This window comes from Lactuca sativa, chromosome 2, assembly GCF_002870075.4.
Source record: "Lactuca sativa cultivar Salinas chromosome 2, Lsat_Salinas_v11, whole genome shotgun sequence".
Taxonomy (NCBI): Eukaryota; Viridiplantae; Streptophyta; class Magnoliopsida; order Asterales; family Asteraceae; genus Lactuca; species Lactuca sativa.
The window spans coordinates 170,867,565-170,892,989 of record NC_056624.2 but is presented as its reverse complement, the minus strand read 5'-3'; the positions used below and the strand labels follow the sequence as shown (position 1 = coordinate 170,892,989).

Genomic DNA, 25,425 nt, shown 5'->3' with positions numbered 1-25,425 from the left:
ATGCATTTCTATATGGTGACTTAATTGAAGATGTTTATATGACTCTGCCATAAGGGTATCATACTAAAAATGACAATAGAGTTTGTAAGCTTATTAAGTCACTGATGGTTTAAAACAGGCTCCACGAAAGTGGAATGAAAACTTGTGTTCTTCTTTGTCTATTTTTGGTTTTGTGCAAAGTCTAAGTGACTATTCATTATTTGTTAGATCAAAGGGTAACACCATTGTCATTTTGCTTGTGTATGTGGATGATATAATTTTAACAGGTAATAGCAATGTAGAAATTGAAAATGTTAAACAGTTTCTTAAATCACAATTTAGAATAAAAGATTTAGGATTGCTGGAATATTTTTTGGGAATTGAAGTGTTATTCACTGATAATGGTATTTGTCTAAATCAAAGAAAATATTGTTTGGAGCTTTTACATGAATTTGAAATGCTAGGTTGTAAGCTTGTTAAAACACCTTTGGAAGTTAATTTTGTTTTCAATAGAGATTGTGATGATAATACAGAGTTTGTTAATAATATTACTGAATTTCAAAATTTAATAGGAAAACTGATTTATCTTATAGTAACTAGACCTGATACTAGTTGTGTTGTTCAAGTGTTAAGTCAATATATGCATAAGCCCATAAAATCACATTTAAATATTGCTTTTAGATTGTTGAGATATTTAAAGCAGTGTCCACCAAAAGGTGTTGTTTTTTCTAAATCTAGTAATTTAGATGTTGTTGGTTATGTGGATGTTGATTGGGCAAAATGTTTGTCAACAAGAAGATCAGTGTCAGAATATCTGGTATATTTAGGTGGTTCTCTTGTTTCTTGGAAAAGTAAGAAGCAAAGCACAATATCTAGGTCCTCAACAGAGTTTAATTATCGTGCTTTGGGTTTTGTTACTTGTGAGGTATTGTGGGTCTTAAAAGTTTTAAATGATCTTGGTTATAATGATTTAATTCATGTTAAATTGTTTTGTGATAATGAATCTGCTATTAAGTTAGCATTAAATCCGGTTTTCCATGAGAAGACAAAACATTTTGAGATAGATGTTCATTTTATTAGAGAACAAATTGAAAATGGTATTTTAAAGTTAGTTAAAATTGACTCCTCCAATCAAAATGCAGATATTTTGACCAAATCTTTGATTTCTTTTCAACATGAGTTTTTATCAAAAAGACTTGGACTTTTAAAGTTGTTTTCAGGAAAATAATGCTTTCAAATGATAAGTTTGAGAATGGGTGTTAAAAAGTAATAATATAAGCAAACTTATCATTTTTAGTTATATGGTATGTTTTTGTTAATTTATTATAAGTATAGGGGTATTGTTGTATTTCTTGAGAATGCAGGTGAAGAAGACACACGAGTCATTTAACCCGAACCAAGTCCATGGGTATATGTTGTCCCGGGTATTTAATGTGGAAACTGAGCTCATTTCTCAGCGACACAAGTATTGTTCAGTTGTTCTCTCTTGTATACTCTCTCCAGATTAGGGTTTCTTATTAGGGTTTCAGTTTGTTTTGTGATTACAAAACAGAATAGTTTTATAGTGTTCATCTGAGAGTTGAGAGTGATTGTAGAGAGGTTTTCCTTTATATTTGTTTCATGTAAACCAACTGTTTTATATTAAATGAAATGTTAATGTTAGGAAATCTTGAGTTTATACTTTCATAAAAATTGATAATGAATAATGATAAATAAGATATCTAAAATGTCTATTTCAAGATTAGTTGAAAATCTAATAAGGATAGACTTCTATATACTACCAACTACGAAAGACCGATCAATAATGAATTTTTATTTGCGTAAGAGATTATTACCATAATAATAAGTTACGTATGTGCTTCAACTTGTATGTTTCGTAGATGATATTTTATTATCTTATATTTAAAAATACACAACATTCGAGTTAATGCACAAACCACAAATACAAGAAAAAACCCTACGACTTCATTCATTTAAAGTTTTAAACCATTTAATGTTGTATCTTCCGTATTATTTGTTGTACCACACCAATAGCACCGTATCCAGGTCGACAGTTTTACTTTATTTAAAAAACGCGGGATTCTCATTGTCAACACCATTCATTCCAACTGTCACCTTCTATTATTTTATTAATTTCAAATTCTTAATTCAAAATTAATTCATTTTTTAATTAATTTTGTCAAACATTCTATCTCCATATATACCCCATTAATTCCCTCCCTATCCTCAAATTGCATTTCCATCTTCCCAAATGCCAATCCACCCATTAAATCTTAAACCGCCGCCGCCGTCGCATTCGCCGTCGTCATGGGCAACTACGTTTCCTGCACATTAACCAAACACTCAAAGAGCACAAAGGTAATTTACACCAATGGGGAAATCCGCAAACTCCAGCAACCAATTAAAGCTGCAGAACTCATGTTGGAATCGCCGAGCACTTTTCTGGTGAACTCAAAATCGCTCAAGATCGGAGCTCGGTTCTCCGCCCTAAATGCCGACGAAGACCTTGAGATGTCTTCCGTTTACGTCGTGTTTCCGATGAACAGGCTGAATTCAGTCGTCGCCACCGCTGATTTGGCGTTTCTTTTTCTTGCTGCTAAATCTGGTGCTAATAAAATAGGAACTGTGAGGATTCTGCCGGAAAATGCACCTACGCCGCCGAGGCTGAGCTTGGATGAGATTGAGGAGTTATCTTCGCCGGAGTTTAAGCATATGATTACGATGTGTAGATCGAAGAAGCCATTGTTGGAGACTATTGCTGAAGAACCGATTTGTTCAAGATGATTGTTTTATTGCCCGAAGGGTCTTCTCTTGGATTTTTTATTTTTCTAAAATTTTATATACGTATAGATAGAAAATGTTTTTTTATATATTCTTTTTTGCAAAAGCAATAAGGGAATTGCAATTCTTTATTACTCTTTCATATGTAACAATTGATTTTTTAAAGTTGCAGAATATATAAAAGAGTGTTATTTTTTAAAGTTCTCTCTTGTTTATATAAATGGTCAAATCATTTAACTTTATACAGATAGTAGTGAACCCGAGATATATTAGTGACACAGGAATGTGTTTCGTTTTTAATCTCATTTTAGATGTACAAAAGTTAATCATATGGCTATACACATGGCTTTAATGAAATCCAGTTGTCATTTAATCTTATATATTTGAAATATCCATTTGCCAGTTCAAAAAAAAGTGAATGTGAAAAAATGGATCCTAATTTGCAAAATAAATAAATAAATAATAATGATCGAATGAATTCGATAAAACTAACTTATAGTTGGATTGTATATTTAATTTGTATACCAGTATTTGGCAAAAATAATTAAAAACATAATTACATAAAATAATCTATCTAAAACTTGTCATTGATTTTTGAAAAAAAGTAATTAAGACAATTTGTATTAAACTCTATCTGAAATAGTTTTTTGATGTTGAAGCTCTTACCGTGGAACATATTTTACAGTCGAACATATTTATTTTCTTCAAGTTTTTCTTAAAAGTTGAAGGCTTTTAAAAACTGAATTGAAAACTTTTACTTGTTGTGTTGAATTAACTTAGTTGGATAAAATTTGTATTTAGATAAATTTTCCAATATTTCTAACATCTAAATCTTATTTTCACCTCATTCCCAAATGGCTAATGCTAAGACCACCTCCACTCATCATAATTTTTTTTATAAAGAATATGTAAAAAAGTAATGCGGGTAATAATTTATCTCCAACTTTGACAATATTTTTATATCAAAAAATATATATATATATATATATATATATATATATATATATATATATATATATATATATATATATATATATATATATAGGGTCGGGTTCCTATGAAGACTCATTTTAAAAAAGTTTGGTATAGTATTATTAGTAACATTAAATTTGATAAGGAAAAATATTGTTATGTTGAAGAAAGTTTACACCAAAAATAACATGAACACTAGATAAAGTTGATATAAAAAGTAGTGTTGAGATGAAAAAAGTTTACAAATACTACACTCGAGTTTGAGATGCCCTGGATAATATATATTTATGTGTTGATTGAAGTCTTAAAGTTGAGCAAATTATTATGAGTGTTTCGAGTAAATTAAAATGAGTTATTGGACCACTGGGCATTCTCCAAACAGCAATCTTCAAAATTGGGTCCCATAGATATGTATGTCATGGTGTGTCCCGAAGGGTGATCCACAGAAGTTATGTGGCGGATATGAAGAGAGTGGAAGTTAAGTCTGTAATGGTGTATTGGTGTATTGGTGTATCCACAAAGCTTGTCCACATCTTCTGTAGGGATGTGAACAACCTGATTAGTGGATATCCACTTGTAAAAGTGTATACATGCTTTTTTGTGTTTCTCCTTCCTCATTCGAGTAATAACAAATATTTTCTAGAAAGAGAAAGTCGATCGTAATGAGATAATACTAAAAGTCTAAAAGTGTGGATTCTTTGTGCTACTCTAAACAATAAAGTTGTTAGAAAGCCCTTTTTTTAAAAGAGGGTTTGCGTTTTTGTAATGGAAAATTTGGAAAATGAGGCATGTGGATGTGTTTTATGCGTTTAAGCATTAACATTGCATTCATAATAGATACTGTTGATTTGTTGGTGTTAGTGGATTAGAAAACAATTTATAAAAAGAGTTTTTAATATCTACTTACAACTAAATGTTTTAAAAATCGGTTTGAACCGGATAGTCAACCCGGTTGGACCGAGAACTAGACTAGCACCAGTTTTATGTTTATTTCTGAACTGGAATAAATCGGCGATTCTTACAAAAACCCGATAGAACCGGATGAATTAAATAAAAACACATAAAAATAAATCATTTTGAATAACAAACTTTGGTGTTTTTTTTTCACATCTATTTAGATTTCTTTGAATAAAAACAAATGGTAAATATTATGAAGTTTTTTAATGTGCTTTTATTTATCTAAAAATATATTTTGTTATCATATTATACTTTATTTTCTTTTGATGTATTTTTAATGTTTAAACTGAAATGTTTACAGTTTAGATTCATAATATGAATCTGAACTGATTGAGTTTTCTTTTATTGATGATGATGTTTATTAATAGATGATAAAAAATTGAAAATTATGGTATGATTATTTGTTTTTTTTGATAAAAATAAACTTAAATACTGAAAAAATCAGCAAAAAGAATTGTGTTTTTAAAATTTTATATATCAATATGGATCCTTATGGAAAGATGACAAAAATCATGAACAATTGCATATTCATTTTTTTTTTTTGATAAAAAACTTGGCTAAAAAAATTAAACGAAAAAAAGAGGTCGGCTTTTGGTAAAGAGATGAGTTTTATGGTCTAATATGGTATATGTGTATTCAATGTACAAATGTACATTCATTCCCTTGGTCATTGATCATTATGATTTCCAACATGATTGGTCCCCTGGTTCCTATTGTTAATAATGGTTCTCTATTAAACAATGTTAGACTACCCTCATTGGCAATTTAATCCAACTGAAATATCTATTAAAAAAAACTATTTTCTCTATCTTTCATATACCCAACCTAACTAAAGATGAACTTTTATCCACATTAGCAACCCAACTTAATCCACTATTTTATTTTTAAAAAATCATCGAAAAGTATATCAACATCAGTCTCATTTTGTAGAGAATTTTCTTCGATGTATTTTAATATATTTTATTTATTTTTAAAATAAATAAAACATTTATATTTTTTATAAAATAAATGAAATATAAAAAAAAATGATAGAGAAAGATAGTGAATTATGGTGAGCTAGGTTGTGGCCTTGTGGGGACAATCCGCTCACACTATTTCTTTTCTTTTTAATTTATTTTTATTTTTTTTACTTTTTTGGGGTGACCCATGGTGACCTGCTCACCAATAGAGATAATCTTTGGATGTTTTAGATTCACAAACTCTTCTAGTTGCATTGTAAATGTCCTTGCTAAATTGCATATTCAAGATGGTGGTTTTGACATCCATGTGACATCTCTCATAAGACTAAAGGGAGTGGGAGGCGCTAAGCTTCAACACTACCCTCGCTACCAATTCGCTACATCACCCCCTTGTTATGCTAAATGACTCGCTAAGACTAAAGGAAGTGGGGGGCGTTAAGCCTCGCCGCTGCTATTGCTACCAATTCGCTAAGAAGAACTTGCCAAGGAGGGAGAGAGAGAGAGAGAGAGAGCTTATTAGCTTTTTTTCTTTTCCTTTCTTGGATCATTGCTGTCTTCGTTAGGGTTTTATCCCCCCTCCCCCCTTTGACCTGAAATCGTACCAAAGCCCATGGAAAATGCCCTTCTAATGTTTCCAATAATCTTTTCTCTTTAAATAGATTTCAAATTATGAAGAAATTAAAAGGAGATTTGACAAAGAAAAAACAAATGTATTTATTTCTGATGAATAGATGATACTAAGGAACTAAAATGAAACTGAAATACTCTTTGCGTCTAAGTTCTAACAAAATGGTCAAAAGCCATTTTCGACTTTTTTTTTCTAAACTTACATCTTAATTCCCTAAAGTATGGCTAGTTGGTCACATTTAATCTTAGACATAGCTTTAAAAAATATAATTTATTTAAGTTTGAAAAAGAAAAAAAAAGTTCAAGAAGTGTTAAGGGTACTACAACTCCCTATGAAATGCTAAGAAAATTATGCACGAGAGAGAGAGAGAGAGAGAGAGAGAGAAAGAGAGAGAGCTGATCGGCTTTTTTATTTCTTTTCCTTTCTTTGAGCATTGTCGTCGTCGTTAGGGTTTTATCCCTTCCCCCCCCCCCCTTCCTCCCTTTAAACTAAAATCATACCAAAGCCCATGGAAAACGCCCATCTGAATAATACTTCTGATAATCTTTCTCTTTACATAGATTTCAAATTATGAGGAAATTATAAAAAGATTTGACAAAGAGAAAACGAATGTATTTATTTCTGATTAATAGATGATACAGGGGAACTAAAACGAAACCGAAATACTTTTCGCGTCTAAGTTCTAACACAATGGTCAAAAGCCATTTTTGACTCTTTTTTTCTAAACTTGCATTTTAAGTCCCTAAAGTATACTTATTTTGTCATATTTAATCTTACACATAGTTTTAAAAAATATAATTTATTAAGTTTGAAAACGAAAATAAAAAAAATAAAAAAGTTCAAGAAGTGTTAAGAGTGGTATCACACCCTCCAACCAAAGTGTTAGCGAGATGGCAGACAAAAAAATAACATGACAATAAAAAAATAATGTGGCAGGGTGTTAGGAATGTTACCACTCCCTCCAACCTAAGTGTAATATATGGCTATGACAAAAAGTACTTACATCCAACATGTTTGTTGTCAGACGGAGAATGGAATTTCATAGATTCTAACGATTTATCATATTCCAAATATGATTCATACTTTTTTGATAGTTTTTAAACTATAAATCTAACGTACTTCTAAATAACTCCTAATCTCATCTATATCTTATATAGAAGTTAAACCATCGATCTCAACCAGGAAGCACGACACCTGATACAGCTAGACCAGAAGACCTTTGATACTTTTTTGGTAGTTAGTTGGCTCATAATGATCCCTTAGGTGCTGTTTGTTTTTCTTAAAAAACTTCTTTAAAACTCTTATTGATGTGCGGCGCAGCACACGCGCATCACTTTTTGTCCCGCAACAGTTTGTTTTTCGGAAGTCTTCGGGGCTTAAAACCTCTGCCTGTGTGCTTCTTGGGGAAGCACTTGTTATACCTCTTCCCACCTCTTCTCACCCCTTCAAACCTAAACTAAAAAAATCCAACCCCAAAAAACCATCGGTGTTTTTTTTTTCCAAAAATTGAACGTGTTTAATATTACATTTCTCCATGAAGTATATTTAAATTTACATTTATGGTCCTTTAGTTATATATTAAATTCTATTTTCATCCCTTTAACATTTAATACATTAAATTTATATCTCTTTAATTCTTTTCTCCCATTTAATTTATATAAGTTAATTAATTTTAATGTTGTTTTTTAAATAAGTGTCTAGAATTTCATTTTTTTATTTTCTTTTTAAATAAGTGTCTATTATTTAGTTTATTTTAATTTTTTAATGTATGCAGCAATCTGCAGATGTTAATAAAAACAAACACGCTTCTTATTACAGTCTGCAGCCGTTTGGTCCACCTCTTCTGCTGCAGAGGTTTGCAGAGGTGGTCCGCAGACTTTTTGAATTTTTGCTTCGAAAAAACAAACAGCACCTTAGTCTATATCTCTCGCTGTTAAGAAACTCTACCAACTATAGTTTGTAAGAAATTTCGAAATCTTGGTTAAATTACCTTCTTTCCTTTTTTTTTTTTTTAAATAACAACAATATTTTATGAGAAATTAAATATCATTCTACCTTTTGTTCATATTTTTCTTCCTACCTATTTAAGATGATGACAAGTGTACAAATTCAAAATCTCAATCAAATTTAATTTAAATTTAATGACACTTGTCACCATCTAAAATAGGTAGAAAGATATTAGGAACAAAAAGTAGAAGACTATTTAATTTCTCATATTTTATTATAATTAATTCGAGGTTTTAATGGAATTTTAAAATGTTTACTTTATACATTAGATTCAATCAGGGTCGTTCCAAATATATTATGGGCCTAGGACGAGAGAAAAAAAAATAGGTCCTTAAAATACATAAATGTCGCCAAGTTTTTTATAATAACTCAATAATTGAAAGAAAATTACTTATGTTATCTTCTAAATATAACAATTTACATATAAAATAAAAAAAATAAAAAAAAAATAAAAAAAAAAAAAACTGGGCCCTTTAAAAAATTATGCCCTGGATGGTCACCTTTATCATCCACCCTCTGGGATGGACATGGATTCAATAATCTTATTAAAAATATTTATTTTTTAAAACCATATGCATACTTATACTAATACTATGAGAATTCATATAAAATTTAATTGACTCTGAGATTTGTTTAATGCATTTGAAGAAAAAAAAAAGATTGCCGAAAACGAGTGGGCGAGGTGGCGTGGGTTGCGGTGGTCAGCTCCACGACTAATGATTCATTAAAAATAAATTAACACTAACACGGCAAACTACTATGATTGCCGCCGCGTCGCCTCTTACCTCCCTGTCCATCGGAGGAAGTTGCCATAACATTACTCCACGTTGCCCCCAGCAGCTTAATCACTTCTTATACTTTCTTTATGTCAAAGTCACATGCCATCATAATAGTTAATTAGTTGGAAAGAACCTCGATTTTTCCGAATTAAAACAAGAGTTTCAATTGACAGATTTAATAAATCAATAAATGGGAAGAGTAACATTTTTTGTTAATTAAATCAAAGTCTTCATTAGTCGGTGATGGATATAAAGGTAACCTTTTGGAAACTATCAAATTTGTCACAAATGGCTTCGATTATTATTAGGATTAACTTAAACGTAAGGACACTAGTGTGTAATATATGGATGCCACGAAGCTAAAAGGTGAAGTAGACCGCAAATTTAGTTAAATGAATAAAGTCAATTCTACGAGTTTAGACTTCATTTTTTGAAAATGAGAGTGCAAACCTTTATGAAATGTAAAATCTTATCAATTCTTGAGATCAAGCATTCTCATTATATCGTTAAATCAAACCATAATATCATCGAATTGCGGAAACATAAATATTGTTTTGAAAATAAACACGTAATTAGGTAAATACCGGGTGAATGTCATGTCCCTAAGAATGGTTAGATGTCGCAATAAGCAAGAGAGATTTAAGAATAGGTAAGTATACGAAGGTGTGTTTGTTAAACAAGTTTTATTTATAAAAAAAATCTTATAACTCATGTATTAATGCTCCACTGTCTAAAGAATAAAACTATTTTAGTTTTAGATATTCCGTGAAAATTAAGACGGTTTCATTTTTCATCACAACTCAAGGGGCCTTCAAACAAAACGTACCATGGTAAAACTTTGGAGTCAGACTACGTAGAGCAAAATAACTACTCTCTCAAGCCCAACTATCCGCCCATTTTGATCACTAAAATGTTTGTACATCCCAATCCATATGCCTTTTAAAGAAATCCTCCACATATATGACCTTGATAGATATGACCTTGATGAAACAAATAAGCCGGAGCTCTTTAAGTACTTGCTCGACTTCCTTGAAATATAGACATCGGCCATGATTCTATACTTTTGAAAAAGCAACCATAATTTGTCCTCTCTGCAATTGGGTGCCATGTTTGTGAAGAAAAATGTCTTAGCATCGTCATCACTATGAGCTATTCCTAGTCTCTTGAGTCTAGTCATTTGTTACCATTCGTCCCCTAACTCATTGTTTACCATTTTTACTTTTTTTTTTTTTTTTTTTCACTTTATACCATTTGTATCATAACTCATCGTTTATTATTATTTAATGAAATACATAAATATACTATAGGTGTTAGAAACAATGAGAGGAGAAGGAGAGGTGGTAGCATGAGAATAAGATTAACAGTATCGAAGCTGTCATGAACGGAAGAAAGAAAGGTGTCAAAGATAGTGGTAGAGGTGGTAAAGAGGGGCAAAGGAGGTGGTAGTGGTTGGAGTGAGGATGAAGGCAATAAAAAGGGTGAGGAGGTGCAAGCGACAAGTGTTGGAGCTGTCGACATGGAGGAGATGGTGGTTGGCGGTAGAATAGAGGTTAGAGTAGTATAGAGCAATACAATGAGGGTGTATGGTGACTGACGGTGTTAGGGTTGATATTCCAACTTTTAAAGTTTATACTGAAATGGTCCATGAAGTTAATAGACATGTAAAAATGATGGAAATAAAATTATAAAAAAAAAAAAAAAAAAAAAAAAAAAAAAAAAAAAAACCTAAGGATATAATTGTCATTTTACATGTATTTAATGGATGATTGTTGGCAGTACTGACTAAGCGACCAACCATAATGGATTTTGAAAATATGAGGACAATATGTACCAATCATTCACAACTTGTACTAAACCAGTAGAAGAGTTTAAAAATGCAAATCATAGGTACCAAAATTACAATCTACTCTAAAAGGTATAAAATGATAAAACAATAAAAACATAAAATAGGGGTATAATGGTAATTTCCTATGCCTTGATGTTGAAATTCTAACGAATTTAATGAAAGGGGCCAAATTGCAAAAATTGAAACAATAAAAACCGTTTATGCTAAAAATTTGAAACTTTGACTAAAATTATGACATCATAGCCACCAAATGGTCCATTTTCGTAATTTAAAAAAGTATGTTATTGGGCCATTCGAATGTTATAGGGTCTACTATAGAAATTTCGGCCCACTGGGCCCATTGATGGGTTTACAGCCCAAGAGGATGAACAAAAATGGGTTTTCGGCCCATAAACATTCAAATAAGTTGTTCATGGCCCATTAAGGCCCATGATAATGAAGTGAGTCATTTTTAGGCCCAACATGGCCCAAATGTTATGGTTAAATGGTTGTGGGTCCAATTAGAGCCCAAATGGGGTTCTTTGGCCCAAAATAGTCAAATGAAAAGTTTACTAGCCCATTAGGCCCAATAAGGGATCCTAGTCCATACTAAATTTGAACCGTGATATTTGGGATTTTAAACCCATAGTTAAGTATATAAGATGCATTGTATTAGGTTTTGGACTTCGCTGAGGAGTTTTAATTCAAATGGATGATTTTGATTGAGCATAGAGTATGATTTTCTCTTAGAGTACATGCCTTACAATAGATGATGTGTACATGAGAATAGAATTTCCTATCTAAAATGCTAGTTGTGACATCATCCCCCCGTTAGAAGGAATTTCGTCCCGAAATTCTTTCGAAAGGTAGGATCATGAATGAGGAAATAAGTGAGGGTACTTCTGCTTTGTCTGGTCTTCACGTTCCCATGTGAATTCTGGTCCACGCTTAGTGTTCCATCGAACCTTCACAATCGGAATGCGGATCTGCTTCATACGCTTCTCTTCTCGGTCCATAACTCCGACTGGTTCTTTAACAAACAAGAGATTCTCGTTTATTTCGATTTCTTCTAGAGGAATGACAAGAGTTTCATATGATAAACACTTCTTCAATTTCGAGACGTGGAACACGAGGTGTACGTTGTTGAGCTCTGAAGGTAGCTGCAACTTATAAGCTACCGGACCAATTCGGGCGAGGATCTCGAACGGTCCGATGAACCATGGGTTCAGTTTTCCCCGTTTCCCAAAACGGATCATTCCTTTCCAGGGAGAGACTTTCAATAGCACCTGGTCCCCAACTTGGAATTCCAGAGGCTTTCGCCGTTTATCAGCATAGCTCTTTTGTCGGTCTCGTAATGCTTGAAGTCAGGCTTTGATTTGGATTATCTTCTTGGTCGTTTCTCGAATGATTTCTGGCCCCGTGAGAGTGTTGGCTGGTGATTTCCCTTTTGCTAGTTGGGTGTCTCCCACCTCAGCCCAGCAGAGAGGTGATCTGCATTTGCGACCATATAGATCCTCAAAAGGAGCAACCCTTATACTCGTGTGATAGTTGTTGTTTTACGAGAATTCAATCAAAGGCAAGTGGGTATCCTATGATTTGTCGGAATCGATCACACAGGCTCGAAGCATGTCTTCAAGTGTTTGAATGGTCTGCTCGCTTTGGCCATCGGTTTGAGGGTGGTAAGCAATGCTCATGTCTAGTTGTGTTCCCATTGCCTTCTGGAGCGACTGCCAAAATCGTGAAGTAAATCTACTATCCCGATCTGAGATAATAGATATTGGTACCCCATGAAACCTCACATTGGCCATCGGTTTGCGTGTGGTATGTTAGGTCAACTGGAAAGGCGCTTGGTTGAGTTGGCAGGAGACCCGGGTTTGATCCTTGGCAACCCCAAAATCCTGTTTATATAGATTCGTGTTAATCTTTTTCATCTTGTATGATTCCTTTACTGGCAAGAAATAGGCATATTTGGTTAACCTATCGACAATCACCAATAATAAGCTTCGTCTTTTGACTTCGAGATTTTTATCCAGCCCACGTAGTGCTTCCTTCGCGGTATTCTCCGACCTCGTTGCCTCCAAAGTTGGTTGTAGGTATTGACTATGTGTGTTCTTGTTTCGAGAGCAGACGAGTATGTTATCGATGAAAAATAATTACAAAGTTGACTAGGAATGGGTGAAAAACTCGGTTCGTGGGGTCCATGAATACCGCGGGGGCATTCGTTAGACTAAAGGGCATCACAACAAATTTGAAAGGTCGTATCGAGTTCGTAAAACAACTTTTGGAATGTCTTATTCTTGGAATCGGAGTTGATGATAACCGGATCTTAGATCTATTTTGAAGAAGTAACCAGCTCCTTGAAGCTGGTCAAATAGATCGTCAATTCGTGATAGTGGGTATTAGTTCTTGAAGGTGAGTTTGTTCGACTCTCGGTAGTCGATGCACATTCTGAAGGATTCCTTATTTCCTCTTGACTTTAATACCGGAGCTTCCTAGGGTGAGAAGCTCGCCCTGAGGAATCCCTTATCCAGAAATTCGCTTAATTGGCTTGATAACTTTGCCTGTAGGATGATTTGGCAATTGACGTTGTCCCAAGTACAAGGTCAATTCTGAACTCAACTTGTCTCTCAGGTGGTATTCGTGGAACGTCATTGATGTTTACCTTCTCTATCTGTTTATCCATGATGTGCACGAGAAAAGCAAGATTCTTCTTGTGCAGACACTTTTGTGCCTTGATGCACGAGATGAGACGGAGATTAACGCTTTGCTTATTTTTGTAGATGATTAGGGCTTTCTTGGTTAGAGGGGCGGTGAAGGTGAACAACCTCCTCGTGGCACATAATATCAGCACGGTGGGGGCTTAATCAATCCATGCCAATTATCACATCAAAACTCCTAATATTTATTGGCATCAAATCTATTTGAAATGAATGGTTGTTTAGTGTTAATGTGCACCCTACATAAACATCTTTGGTTCTTTCGGTTTTCCCATTAGCCATCTCCACCGTGAAGGATTCGCTTAGCTTCTGGGGTTGTTGTTTTAGTAAGTGTTTGAATTTGTTACTAATGAAGCTTTGCTCAGCTCCACTATAGAATAAGAAGCAAGCGAAAGTGTTGTTAAGTGGTAACGTACCAGTAACAATAGTCGGGTCTTGAATTGCCTCACCTTGACCCAAGGTCAAAATCCTTCCTGATCCTCTTGCCCCTAGTTGTTGGCTTTAGGAGAATGACATCTGAAATGGCCGGTCCCTCCATATATGTAACAAGTGTGACTAACCCCAGTGTTATTGATGTTGTGGTTATTGTTGTTGTTGTAGTTTGGTTGTTGGTTCTATTGTGGTTGGGATCTGCAGTAACGGGTGGTGTGTCCTTTCTTGTTGCATCTATTGCAATACGGCTTTCGGCAGGCTCCTTTATGATTGAAATTGCACTTGTTGCATTTTGGAAGATTTCCAGCATATTGTCTTGCTGGTGTTGATGTAATAGGTGTCATGACCGCATGGACAACAACAACATGTTGTTTCTTCGAGGACCCTTGAGTTGGTTGTCCCTTCCACTTACTCCCAGAGTCTCTCTTTCTACTCTTAAGCTTGGGTTTTAGAGTGCCTTGATAAGTTGTCACTCGTTGGTTTCCGTGGTTGTTGCTTCGGCTGGAGTTGTCGACTTTATCTCCATCTAAATTAGTGTTGTTTGTGTTGAGTTGTGCCATAGCAGCAGTTACAACAGCTTGGAATGTAGCAGAGTCCATCTGCAGGATTGGTGTCTTATGGGTGTGCTTGTTATTTATGTGGGATGACATTTTCTGGTGCATGATGATAAGTAAGATCGTAGGTAACTATGGTATTTTTTGGTTGTATTCTATAAACTTCGTGTTTTGTCGTATGATTCACAATGTTTCCATCTACATCCCTACGATGTATTTATGGTAGTAGGTAATCGTAGATTTGGCACGAATATTAAGTCTAGCGATAGAGTATATAGGTTGTTTTGGCTTCGAGATCCTTAAGTATCTAGCGGTTTCACGGGTTCGGTTGTGCATATAAGTGAATTCATGCAACAACATGAGTAAAGAAGACACTCAATTGTTTCATTAGTAAATACTTTCTTAGTACGCGAAAGAGAATCATAACGAATAGTAGGGGGCGGAGCTGATCCTAATCATAGGTGGGTGCATCTGGTGGTGGTGTTGATGAAGTGGATGCACCCTAGAGATGAGCCACCTGTACCTCGATGTCCCGTAGTCGTGCCTCCCAAACTGACTGCCTCGCTTGGAAGTCCCCGATCACTCCATGTGTTTGTCTCTCAGCTCTTTCCACCGTAACCCGCATTCAGTCCATCTGAATGGGGGTGTCCTGAGCTCGGTTACCAATGTCTCGAGTGTGTTGGACCATGATTGGGAGGGCCCGGTCAGCTAGTCCTCCATGATTGAGATCGAAGAAACCTTGGTTCATACCTTAGGGTGGTCGTATCCCCTACTGGTGACTCCATCTCCAAATATCGTGTGCCTATGGGGGCATGGAGCCATCGAGGCCGATACGATAAGTCGGTACTTTGGCCATGTATGGAGGATTAGGGACCTCAGACTCTGTATCTGAGTCATCATCGCCATTGTCCTCAAGCTCTTCTTCTTCGTGGTCCACCACTGGCTCGGCGGGTCCATCTTCAAGTTCTACTTCATGTTCACCCTCTGGTTCTTCCTCTGAGTCTTTTTCTGGGTCTCCTTCTGGGTCAAGCCACCCTGCCTTCCCCTGACTAGGGAGATAAGGGTCTCCTGGGTAATGATACCCGGCCATAGCGTCTGTATGGAAGTATAACTTAATGATACCTGGCCATAGCGTCTGTACGGAGATAAGGTGGGATCAACACATTCCATACTACCCGATCGATTTAATTAATGTGTCGTGTCTTGTCAACCCATTTATTTTCGTGTTGAGTTTCGGGTTAGGGGTATAACTTAAAATGTGTCGTGGCATGTAACACCCGGAAACCAGAAGGCTAATTAAGGAAAGATAATAAGCAAATTGAAAGTCTACTCATCGAGTCCAAGGGGTCAAGTCGACGAGTAGAAATAAGTTTTTGAACTCGGGTGGAGAAACCTACTCGATGAGCTGGTGGGGATTTACTCGACGAGTTGGACGGGGTTTGGGAAACCCTAGATCCGGGATTTTGCACCCTATTTAAACACTTTATGACTTAGGGTTTGGCCTCATTTCCAGCCTCCATTGTCCAAAACCTATATCTCGAAACCCTAATGCTTGTGAGCCTTTTTCTTAGATAAATCTTGTGTATTGAAGCTTGTGGAAGAAAGAGAGGTTTAAGGACTCAAGGAGGAGATTATAGATCCAACAACTTCGTTCCATCCTCATCATTTTCTGGTAAGCAAGTCTCAAACTTGCTTAATAACCTTTTTGATCTCTTCTTCTTCATTTTATTGGGTTTTTGGTTCAAGTTGCATGTTCTTTGGTATTTGGACGTCCCAAGTGATCTACCTTTCAAATCTAGGGTCTAGAAGGGGTTTCAGGGAATAATGTGCAAACTTTATGACCATGGAAGCTCCACGTAAGCTTTAAGGTGTTATTATGGCCTTTTAAGCCCAAAAGGCCATGCATGGAAGGAAAGTTAGGAGCTTTACGTGTTCAAATGATGTCTAAGACCTAGATCTATGTTAGTATGCTTTAGTTTGGATTATTATGGATTTTGGACCAAGATCTATGTCCTAGAGAACTAGGGTTTTAGCTAAACCCATTAAGAAGGACTATTAGTGGGTAAAGTTGGAAACTTTACCCTTAAAAGGTATTTCCAGTATGTAGATGAAGCATGAAGCTTGGATATGAAGAGTACAGAATCGGGACTCGACGAGTTGATTCGATTTGTCCCGATTCTGTACAGGGCAGAACTCGACGAGTCTGAGGAGGGACTCGACGAGTTGACTCGTTCTGTCATGACTTTGAGTAGCAAGGGAACTCGGCGAGTCAGGGGGTGACTTAACGAGTTGAGTCAATTCGGAGTGTTGACCTTGACTTTGATCAGATGTTGACTTTGACCCCTGAATTATGTGAAAACCTTAAGCCACATTCGATACCTAAGCCTAAAGCACCGAACTTAGGCGAAGGGGTGGCAACGTTCACAAGACAACGTCTCTATAATACGTAAAGTACATAAGAACTCAAAGAAACAGGAACAACAGTGCAAGAATGATTGATTGAACCTTGTACAACTATATAATGGTTTCCGAGTGTTCCTATTCGTACCTTCGGGTGTACAACCATAAATGCGACAAGACATCGGGCCAGTTCGGTAGCAAAGAAGGTCGGGATGCTTCCTACTCTAGTTATAAATAGGGGATTCAATGCACCCGTGCAAGGTACGCTAGGAACTATTTCTCTCACTTCGATTTAAGATATATTATAGTAACTATATCAAGGTCTCAAACTAACTTAATCATCAGAGCATTGTTCTGGGATCCCTTCCTGGGCAACCAACTCACGAGTTTGTGATTGTTTCTAGGTAATTCATCGTTAGAAGAAGTTACATAACTCTGTTAATATGTAGGACAGGCCCGGAGCCACATCATTACACAACCGAATAATAATAATAATAATAATAATAATAATAATAATAATAATAATAATAATAATAATAATAATAAATTAATGAGGAAAAGACTAAAATATCAAAAAGTAAAAATCTTAATTATTTACTAAATACTGCCAAAATATTCACTTATGCTCGGAGATGGTAATAGTCACACATTTCTTAATGGGCCCATTGAAAAAAATGCACTAATAACTACAAAATTATCCACCATATTTTAGTCATTTTTTCATTTTCTGTCATAATCACGCTATTTTTTTTATAAAAACTCTTTAAACCCTAAGATATTCTTTTTATGGTGAACACATGAACAATTTTGGTAAAAAAATGTGTTTTAGGATAAGAATAATTTTGACGGTACTAATACAATCTTGCATTACGCGATGTATATTTTGCAGTATTATTTTTTTAATAATTTTTTACTAATTCACAATAAATAGTGTCATTTTACAGGAATGGAGTATCCCATTTTACAGTAAGCCCGATTCACTGATTATTTGTTGATTTGTAATTTCTACAAAAATGTCAGAGAATTGAAAGTCGAGTGTGCAACTGCAATCTGGTTTGAATCACCGTCGTGTTTGCCGACTGCTTCGATCCAGTAGCCCAAACCAATTCTGATTTCCATCAGATCCGCCTCTTTTCACACCCTTTTTGCAAATAGCCCAACACAATCGACCCAATTTAGTACGCCCTAGTCTTTCCTACTATTTATCTACCACCCCATTCCCGAATTGTAGAAAAAGAGAGAGAGAAAAGAAAGTAATGAGATAAAAGAATAGAAAAGAAAAGAAACGAAATTCATCTTTTGTGTTTCAGAGTTGGAGAGAAATGGAAAGGAAAATTAATAATTTTGTTCTTTTTCTTCAAATCGGAAGGAAAATTAGGAGGGAAAGTGATTATTCCATTTCCTTCCACTTCCTTCCTTTAATGAAACTCGAAAACACCAATTTCTTTTATTTTCCTCTCACTTCCACCCATTTCTTTTCTTTTCTCTCCTTAAAATGAACTTGGGAACGGGGTGTACTTGTTGTCCCCTTTTTTCTATTTCTAATATTACTACTTGATTGTTGCTTATTCAACACAATAATGGCTGAAATTGGTGATAAATATGTCTTAGAGATTGTTTTGATAAGCTTATTTAAAATGATAAACACTTCTTAATTTATATTTTATTAGTTTATACCGGTGCCAGACCAGAGTTTTAAAAAAATGTTTGAATTAACTTATCCGGTGTCAAAACACTATAAGTTGACAAACCTTTTTTAGTTTTTGGCAAAATGACCAAAAAAAAAATGTTTCCTAAAAATGTTGGAGAGTTATAAGTTATAACTAGCTGGGGTACCCCGCTCCGCGGGGTTCGGTTTTGATCAGGGTTTTATTTTTTTCATTTTTGGTATGTATTATGGTTGTTTTTGCTTTTGCTGGTGACTGATTTTTGAATCCTTAAATTGAAAAGAAATTACTCATAAATAAAAGCCTAGATATGAAAGTCACAAAAAGTTGGATATACAATCATAGTAATGCAAAAAAAAAAAAACAAACCATTTTCTTGTGTAGAGTGTAAACAATTTGCAACATTTGTATCCTGTAAGAGAGCATCTTCAAGATTAAATGTCCAGATAATCACTAAAGCCCAAGAAACCAAAATCTCATATACAATTCCAAAGAAATAAAAAAACATCAAAACTTATGTGCATATTGCATCCTCAAATCAAACAGAAAGACAAAGAAACAAAGAAGCAACAATGGGTAATCGTTCGTATGAGTACCATTATCATCTTCGATTTCTTCTGATTAGAATACTCTAAAACAATGTAAACAACATAATTTAAGGAGTAAATGGCATCAATAGATTGTAGATATGACAATATTACCCTCGTGGTCTTGTGGGTTAATAAATCCATATTCTCATTCCCAAATGTGTGGAAAAATTAGAGGATTACCAGCTCCATAAGGCGGCCTAAATGAATTTTATGCAAGTTCAGATTGACTTTTCCACAGCCTCCCAAATTTTTGTGATCTGCAAACAAAATTTGTTATTAGCTTTGAAATCAAATAAGGAGGCCCAAAATATCAACACCCCAACAAAACAATCATCCAAAAAAACCCAAATAAAACAATGGTAACGTACTCATGATCCATATTCATTCATGTATTACAGTAAAACCTAAGAAAGTTATTCAATTAATCGAAAAAACTGTTTTATTGACACACTACATATAGGGTCATACTTATTAAAATTATTATATCTATAACGGAAAAATACTACGTATGTCAATTTTGTCAAAAAAAATTTAAATTTTCTACATTTTTACACAAGAAATTGCATTATAGTCAAAATGTATGTATGGGTATAATTAAATAGCATACGTATGGCTATTATCGTCAAAAATTGTTTGAATCAATCAACTTTTAACGAAAACAAATGTATGTATGTGATATGTGATCAAAAATGTTATTAGCAATCATTAGGAAAAACAGTTAATATGGGCATTTGGGTCATACCTATTATAATTATTAATCATGTAAGCAAATAAAACTATAGTATGGGGCAATTTAAGCATACTTTTAAGTCCTCTAATTTTCAACCAAGAAAGTGCATTATAGTCGATCTGTATGTAGGGGCAAAATTAAAAACTATATGTAGGGGCATTTTGGTCAAAAACTCAAAAAAAAAATATTTACTCTAAAATTAACAAAGCAAACTGCATTATGATCAAAATATATGTAAAGGCATATATTAAAATAATGTTTGTATTGGCAATTTAATCACAGATATTATGAAACTTTATGTAGGGGCAAATTGGTAAATACCTAAATTATAAGTTTTTTTAACAAAAAAAACGGTATTTATGGGTATTGTGGTATATAAATATCTAAAATTTCCTTCATCTAATCGGTTAATAAGTAGGCTTACCAGAGGTCATTGCTGGAGGAGATAGCCGGTTATACTCTCGAGGTGTAACCTTTAGAATATTTTCACCACCCTACTCCGGAAACCGCAATATCAACATTTAAGTAAGCAACAACCTTTGAAGCTAACATATCTTCTTTTAATTCAACCCATTATGTTGATCCAATCTGGAAAACCAACATAAAAACTCAGTTAACATTTTTTTATTTTAGTTTGCTTATAAAAAAACTGCAATTTTGTGTGTGTGTGTGCTCTTTTCGTTCATTGCTATCAGCATTTAGATAATTATTTTAACACATAAAATCATGTTTCGAATGTGAAGTTCTACGTAAAAGATTGCAGAACCTTACAACATCAGCAACAACAATCTTTTGCTTTGCGAAGTTGATTATCGGTTTTCTTTGAGGTGTGATAGGTCCAAAAGGACCAACAATTGCAACTCATGTTGTTCCCTGCATATAAAAAATGGTAAGGGAAAAAATTATATAATAAGAAATATGCCATTTTTTTAAAAAGAAACTGAGTCCAAGTCAGTATAGAAGAATAAAAGTCGGAACTGATGAACATAATCAAAAATCACATACATCATCGCCTTGTAAAGAATAATCTAAACCGTAACCCATCAAAGGAATCAATCAAAATTGGAAGACATCAAAGGAGACAATATTTTGGTGACTCGAAGCTAGCAGATGAAGATGAAACGTTGATGGGGTATGTGCTCTATAATGTACCAATGGCCTAAGTAGGCGCTGAGTGGAGAAAACCTTAATTCTCGGGGTTGAGCCCTATATAAAGAACATTATGTTTCCTTCCCAGCCTCTTTATCACCCCCCCCCCCCCCCTTGAGTCCCAGAAACCCTAATTTCGTGGAGAAACCCCATTGTTGAGCAAATTGGAGCTTGGAGAGGTGGTGGTTGAAGAGATCTTAGAGAAGAAGAGGCTTGGAGCAAGGGGCTTTGCTTGGAATTGAGTTACATTGCAGTTGGGGCGTTCTTTTGAGGTAATATCTCGTTTTTGAGCTGCTATTTCTTAGATGCATCATTTTGGGGGTATTAGAGATCATATCTTTGGATGTATTGGAGTTTAGAGGTTAGATTTGAGGTTGCTACCTCAGATCTGGAATGGAGAAGAGTTGGAATGCATGAAAGTCCCTGTGTTGAGTGTTGGATGAAGCTATCATGTCCCAAACCTTAGCCCTAATGTGCAAAATGCATAGATCTCTTTGGATTCACGTAAAGTTTGCCACTTTACGTGATGGATGAGTTGTAGGAGGCTAGATCTATGTTTTGGATCAATTGCATGGTTTGGAATGCTTCTATATGGATTCAGACCGGTGGTACTCGGCGAGTCACATGGGTGTACTCGACGAGTTACTTGAAGATGAGTTGGAACTCGGCGAGTTGGATGAAGATGGCCTGGAACTCGGCGAGTTGTATGAACAACTCGTCAAGTAGGTTGAAGATAGCCTTAGACTCGACGAGTCTGTTCTTGGACTCGGCGAGTCTTGTCGAAGAGTCCCAATATTTTCTGGTTGAGTCGAGAACCGGCGAGTCAAGGGATGACTCGGTGAGTTGTGGACGAGTGGACTCAGAGTTGTTGGACTCGAAGAGTCTCGGGGTGACTCGGCGAGTTAGGTCGTGGGTTGAGGGAAGTTCTGAGTACGGGGACTCGGCGAGTCATCGGGTTGACTCGGCGAGTAGAGTCAGTCAGGGGTTGACCTTGACCTTGTCCAAGGGTTGACCAGTTGTCTTTCAGGGGTATTTTGGTAATTAAGGGTATTTATAGAGTTGAGTGTTTTGGTGTTCAGTGGAGGAGTTCGTGTCAGAGATTGGAGCAGCGGGATCTTATCCTTTCAGCCGACAGTTTCGAGGTGAGTTATCCTCACTATATCCACAGGGTTTAAAGCACCAAGGCCGACCCTCTATCGGATGGAAATCCGGGTAGTTGTCTGTTGTTATGATATTGCGGGATATGGGCCGAAAGGCATTATGTTATGGGCCGGAAGGCATTATGTTATGGACCGGAAGGCATTATGTTATGGGCCAGAAGGCATTACATGTTGTGGGCCGGAAGGCATTGTGATGTGGACCGGAAGGTCATGGCCTGGAAAGGCGTATGTGCATAATTAGTATGTTGGCTGAGTCATAGGGTGATGTTTTGCTAGTGATTGGCTAGGCCGATATCTTGGTTAAGGTGATGATATGTTATGTGATCTGTTTGACCGATTTGCTGACTGTGAACTGTTATATGATTATATGTTATGTACACACGGTTGCTTGGACTGGAGTGTGACCCGGTATGCATGGTTGTTCTATGTTCTGTTATGTTATGTATGCTGTTATGTTATGGGCCGGAAGGCAATATGTTATGGTCCGGAAGGCAATATGTTATGGGCCGGAAGTCAATATGTTTTGGACCGGAAGGTCGTGGCCTGGAAGGGCGTATATGTGGTTGGTATTTTGGGGGTATCTCACTAAGCTTTCAGGCTTACAGTTGTGGTTTTATGTTTTCAGGTTCTCAGGAGACTGTGGCGAGGCAAAGGCGTGATCGTACCGTTCCTCGCATTGGTGTTTTACGAAATGGACCTGGGAAATACTCTGATAAATAATGTATTGAAAACATTTTTGTAATAACGTTATTAAAATGAATTGTTTTGAAAAGTTTAAATTGTTTTGAAATTTTTGGTCGTTACAAGTTGGTATCAGAGCCTTGGTTTGAGTGAATTGGAGGAACACTTGTGTGACTCCAGTCTCAAATCGAGGAGGGTTTTAAAAGAGAAATTAAAATGGTTTTTAAATTAAGTAAAAGGAGGACGCGGAGGTACGATCAGCCGGAGCCAATAAGTAACCCCAAATTACCTTTCATGACATTTGTTTTATTGAGGTTTGATAGAACAGCATGCTAGAGTTAGGCTAGGGATCTTCAGGAATTCATGATAATGTTGCCTGATTTGTGATGCATGTAGCCTAGGGTTCCTTATGGGAGATTCTCAGTGTTCCTCTAGTGGTGAGGGTTGAGCGTTGTTATGCATGTTTCTCTAGGGTGTTGTGGTAGTACTTCATACAAATATGGGTAGGTGTGGAAGGTAGTATGGGCCCGTACTACTGAAACCACAGGACCCATACGCGTATCGGGGAAACCATGATCTCTAGGGTTGGGTTGAGAGAGTTGGATCCCAGGATTGTGGGAAGTGTCTGAGATTTTGTGGTGTTTTTCAGTATGGAGATCCCGAGGCATGCTGGGAGTGGATCCGGGTCAGGATCGGGAGTAGGAGAGGGAGTTCTGGGCGGGTCTATGCCGCCCGAGGTTGTTGGTCAGATGAGTTCGTGCGAGCTGGATGCGAGGGTTCGTGAGGTCCTGCATGATGAGGTTGCTGCGTTGTTCCGGGCCGAGTTGCCGAAACTGTTCAGGTCGATCAAGACCGCCATGGTTGAGTATTTTGATGAGCGCTATGCATCTCTCACAGAGACGGCTGCCGCGGCAGCTACGGCAGCTGTAGCAGCGGCAGGGGGAGGAGTTAGTCGGGGTTTTCAGTATCGGGACTTCGATAATACGAAGCCTCCCACCTTTGATGGAGTTCATGACCCGATTGTCGCTATGAGATGGTTATCTGATGTGGAGGGGTGTTTCTTCATGTGTTCATGCCCTGCTGATTAGAGGGTGAGGTGTGCTTTGAACTTGTTAAGGCTCGGGGCCAAGGATTGGTGGAGATTAACCACGGGGTCATACTCGGGTGCGCAAAGAGCTGCGGTTTTATGGGATCAGTTCAAAGAGATGTTTAGCGCTCGTTATATTCCGCGGGTTGAGAGAGAAAGATTGGCTCAGGAGTTCCTCGAGCTAGAGCAGGGTTCGGAGTCGGTGACGGAGATCACCAGAATGTTCACTGAGAAGGCGATATTTTGCCCTGAGTATGCTTCGGAGCAGGCTCAGATGTCCCGATATCTAAGTATGCTCAAGAGGGATATCAGATAGTTGGTGTCTACGCAGAGGTGCGAGCCCTTGTTGGAATTGCAGGAGGCCGCCAGGCGGCGTGAGTTAGAGATTGAGTTGCGGTTGCGTGAGTTGAGGCAGGCTCCGGTGCAGTTGCAGCCGGCGCCGAAACGGTCCAAGACCTTCGATTCCAGGGTAGGAGAGTAGGGTAGTCACACTTGTGGGAAGTGTGGAAAGGGTCACGCCGGAGTTTATTGGTCCGGTGGTGCATGCCGTAAGTGCGGAAAGGAGGGGCACTATGCGAGGGATTGTCAACAGTCAGCGCAAGCCCGGGGTTTAAGGATCTGTTATCATTGTCATCGGATTGGACACTTGAGGGTCAACTGTCCACTGTTTGCTGCAGGACCAGCGCAGGCTCCAGCACCGGCCATGTTGAGGATCAAGGGTGGAGGTCCGAGTGGAGCAGAGCCCCCAAGGGCTTAGAGTCGTGCTTTTCAGCTTGCAGCGGAGGAGGTCAGAGCAGTGTCGGGTGCAGCTGCGGGTATGTTTCTTTCTTGTTGCCTTGTGGATTTATGATTATTGTGGAGTATCGTTTATCTGCTAGTCTCGTTGGAGAGTTTTCGTTTTGGTATCCGTTGTTTCTTGAGGGTTTGGCATGATTATGGATTTGTGTTTCAGGTTTTCGTTTTGGTATCCATTGTTCCCTGAAGGTTTGGTATGGTTATAGTTTGGTGTTTTGTGCTACCGTTGGTTATCTTTTGTGATGTTTAGTAGTGGAGATGCGGCATTAGTTTGAAGGTCAAGTAGCATCTGCAGTCTGAGGAGTGGATAATTAAAGATTGGGTCTTTTTTCGAGCGGGCTGATCAGTGAGGGAGTGCGTTTTCGTGAAGATTGCTAGTGCTAGTGGGAATCAGTCTGCATGTAAGCGTTGGGTTTTGTGCAAGGTTATTTTGGGAGGACGGTGATAGCGACAAGTGATTGATAGGCAGTGCCCTAAGTGGGGGAGAATTGGAAATTCTCCGGATGATCGATGGACTTGAGAGGCTGTTTAGCTGCTTGGGATTTCGGCGGTATTTCATTCAGCCGAGAGTGGGCT

General features: G+C 36.7%; 1 protein-coding gene across 1 annotated transcript; it reads left to right on the top strand.

Annotated features, from left to right (window-relative positions):
* Positions 1 to 2,196: 2,196 nt before the first annotated feature.
* LOC111903097 (uncharacterized) lies at positions 2,197 to 2,960 on the top strand. The gene has a single exon (XM_023898883.3). The coding sequence runs from the start codon at positions 2,287 to 2,289 to the stop codon at positions 2,761 to 2,763; it is 477 nt and encodes a 158-aa protein (XP_023754651.1). The 5' UTR covers positions 2,197 to 2,286; the 3' UTR covers positions 2,764 to 2,960.
* Positions 2,961 to 25,425: the final 22,465 nt, after the last annotated feature.

What these genes read in the sequence shown, in the direction of transcription:
- LOC111903097 (XM_023898883.3), top strand. Translation starts at nt 2,287, where the DNA reads ATGGGCAACTACGTTTCCTGCACATTAACCAAACACTCAAAGAGCACA.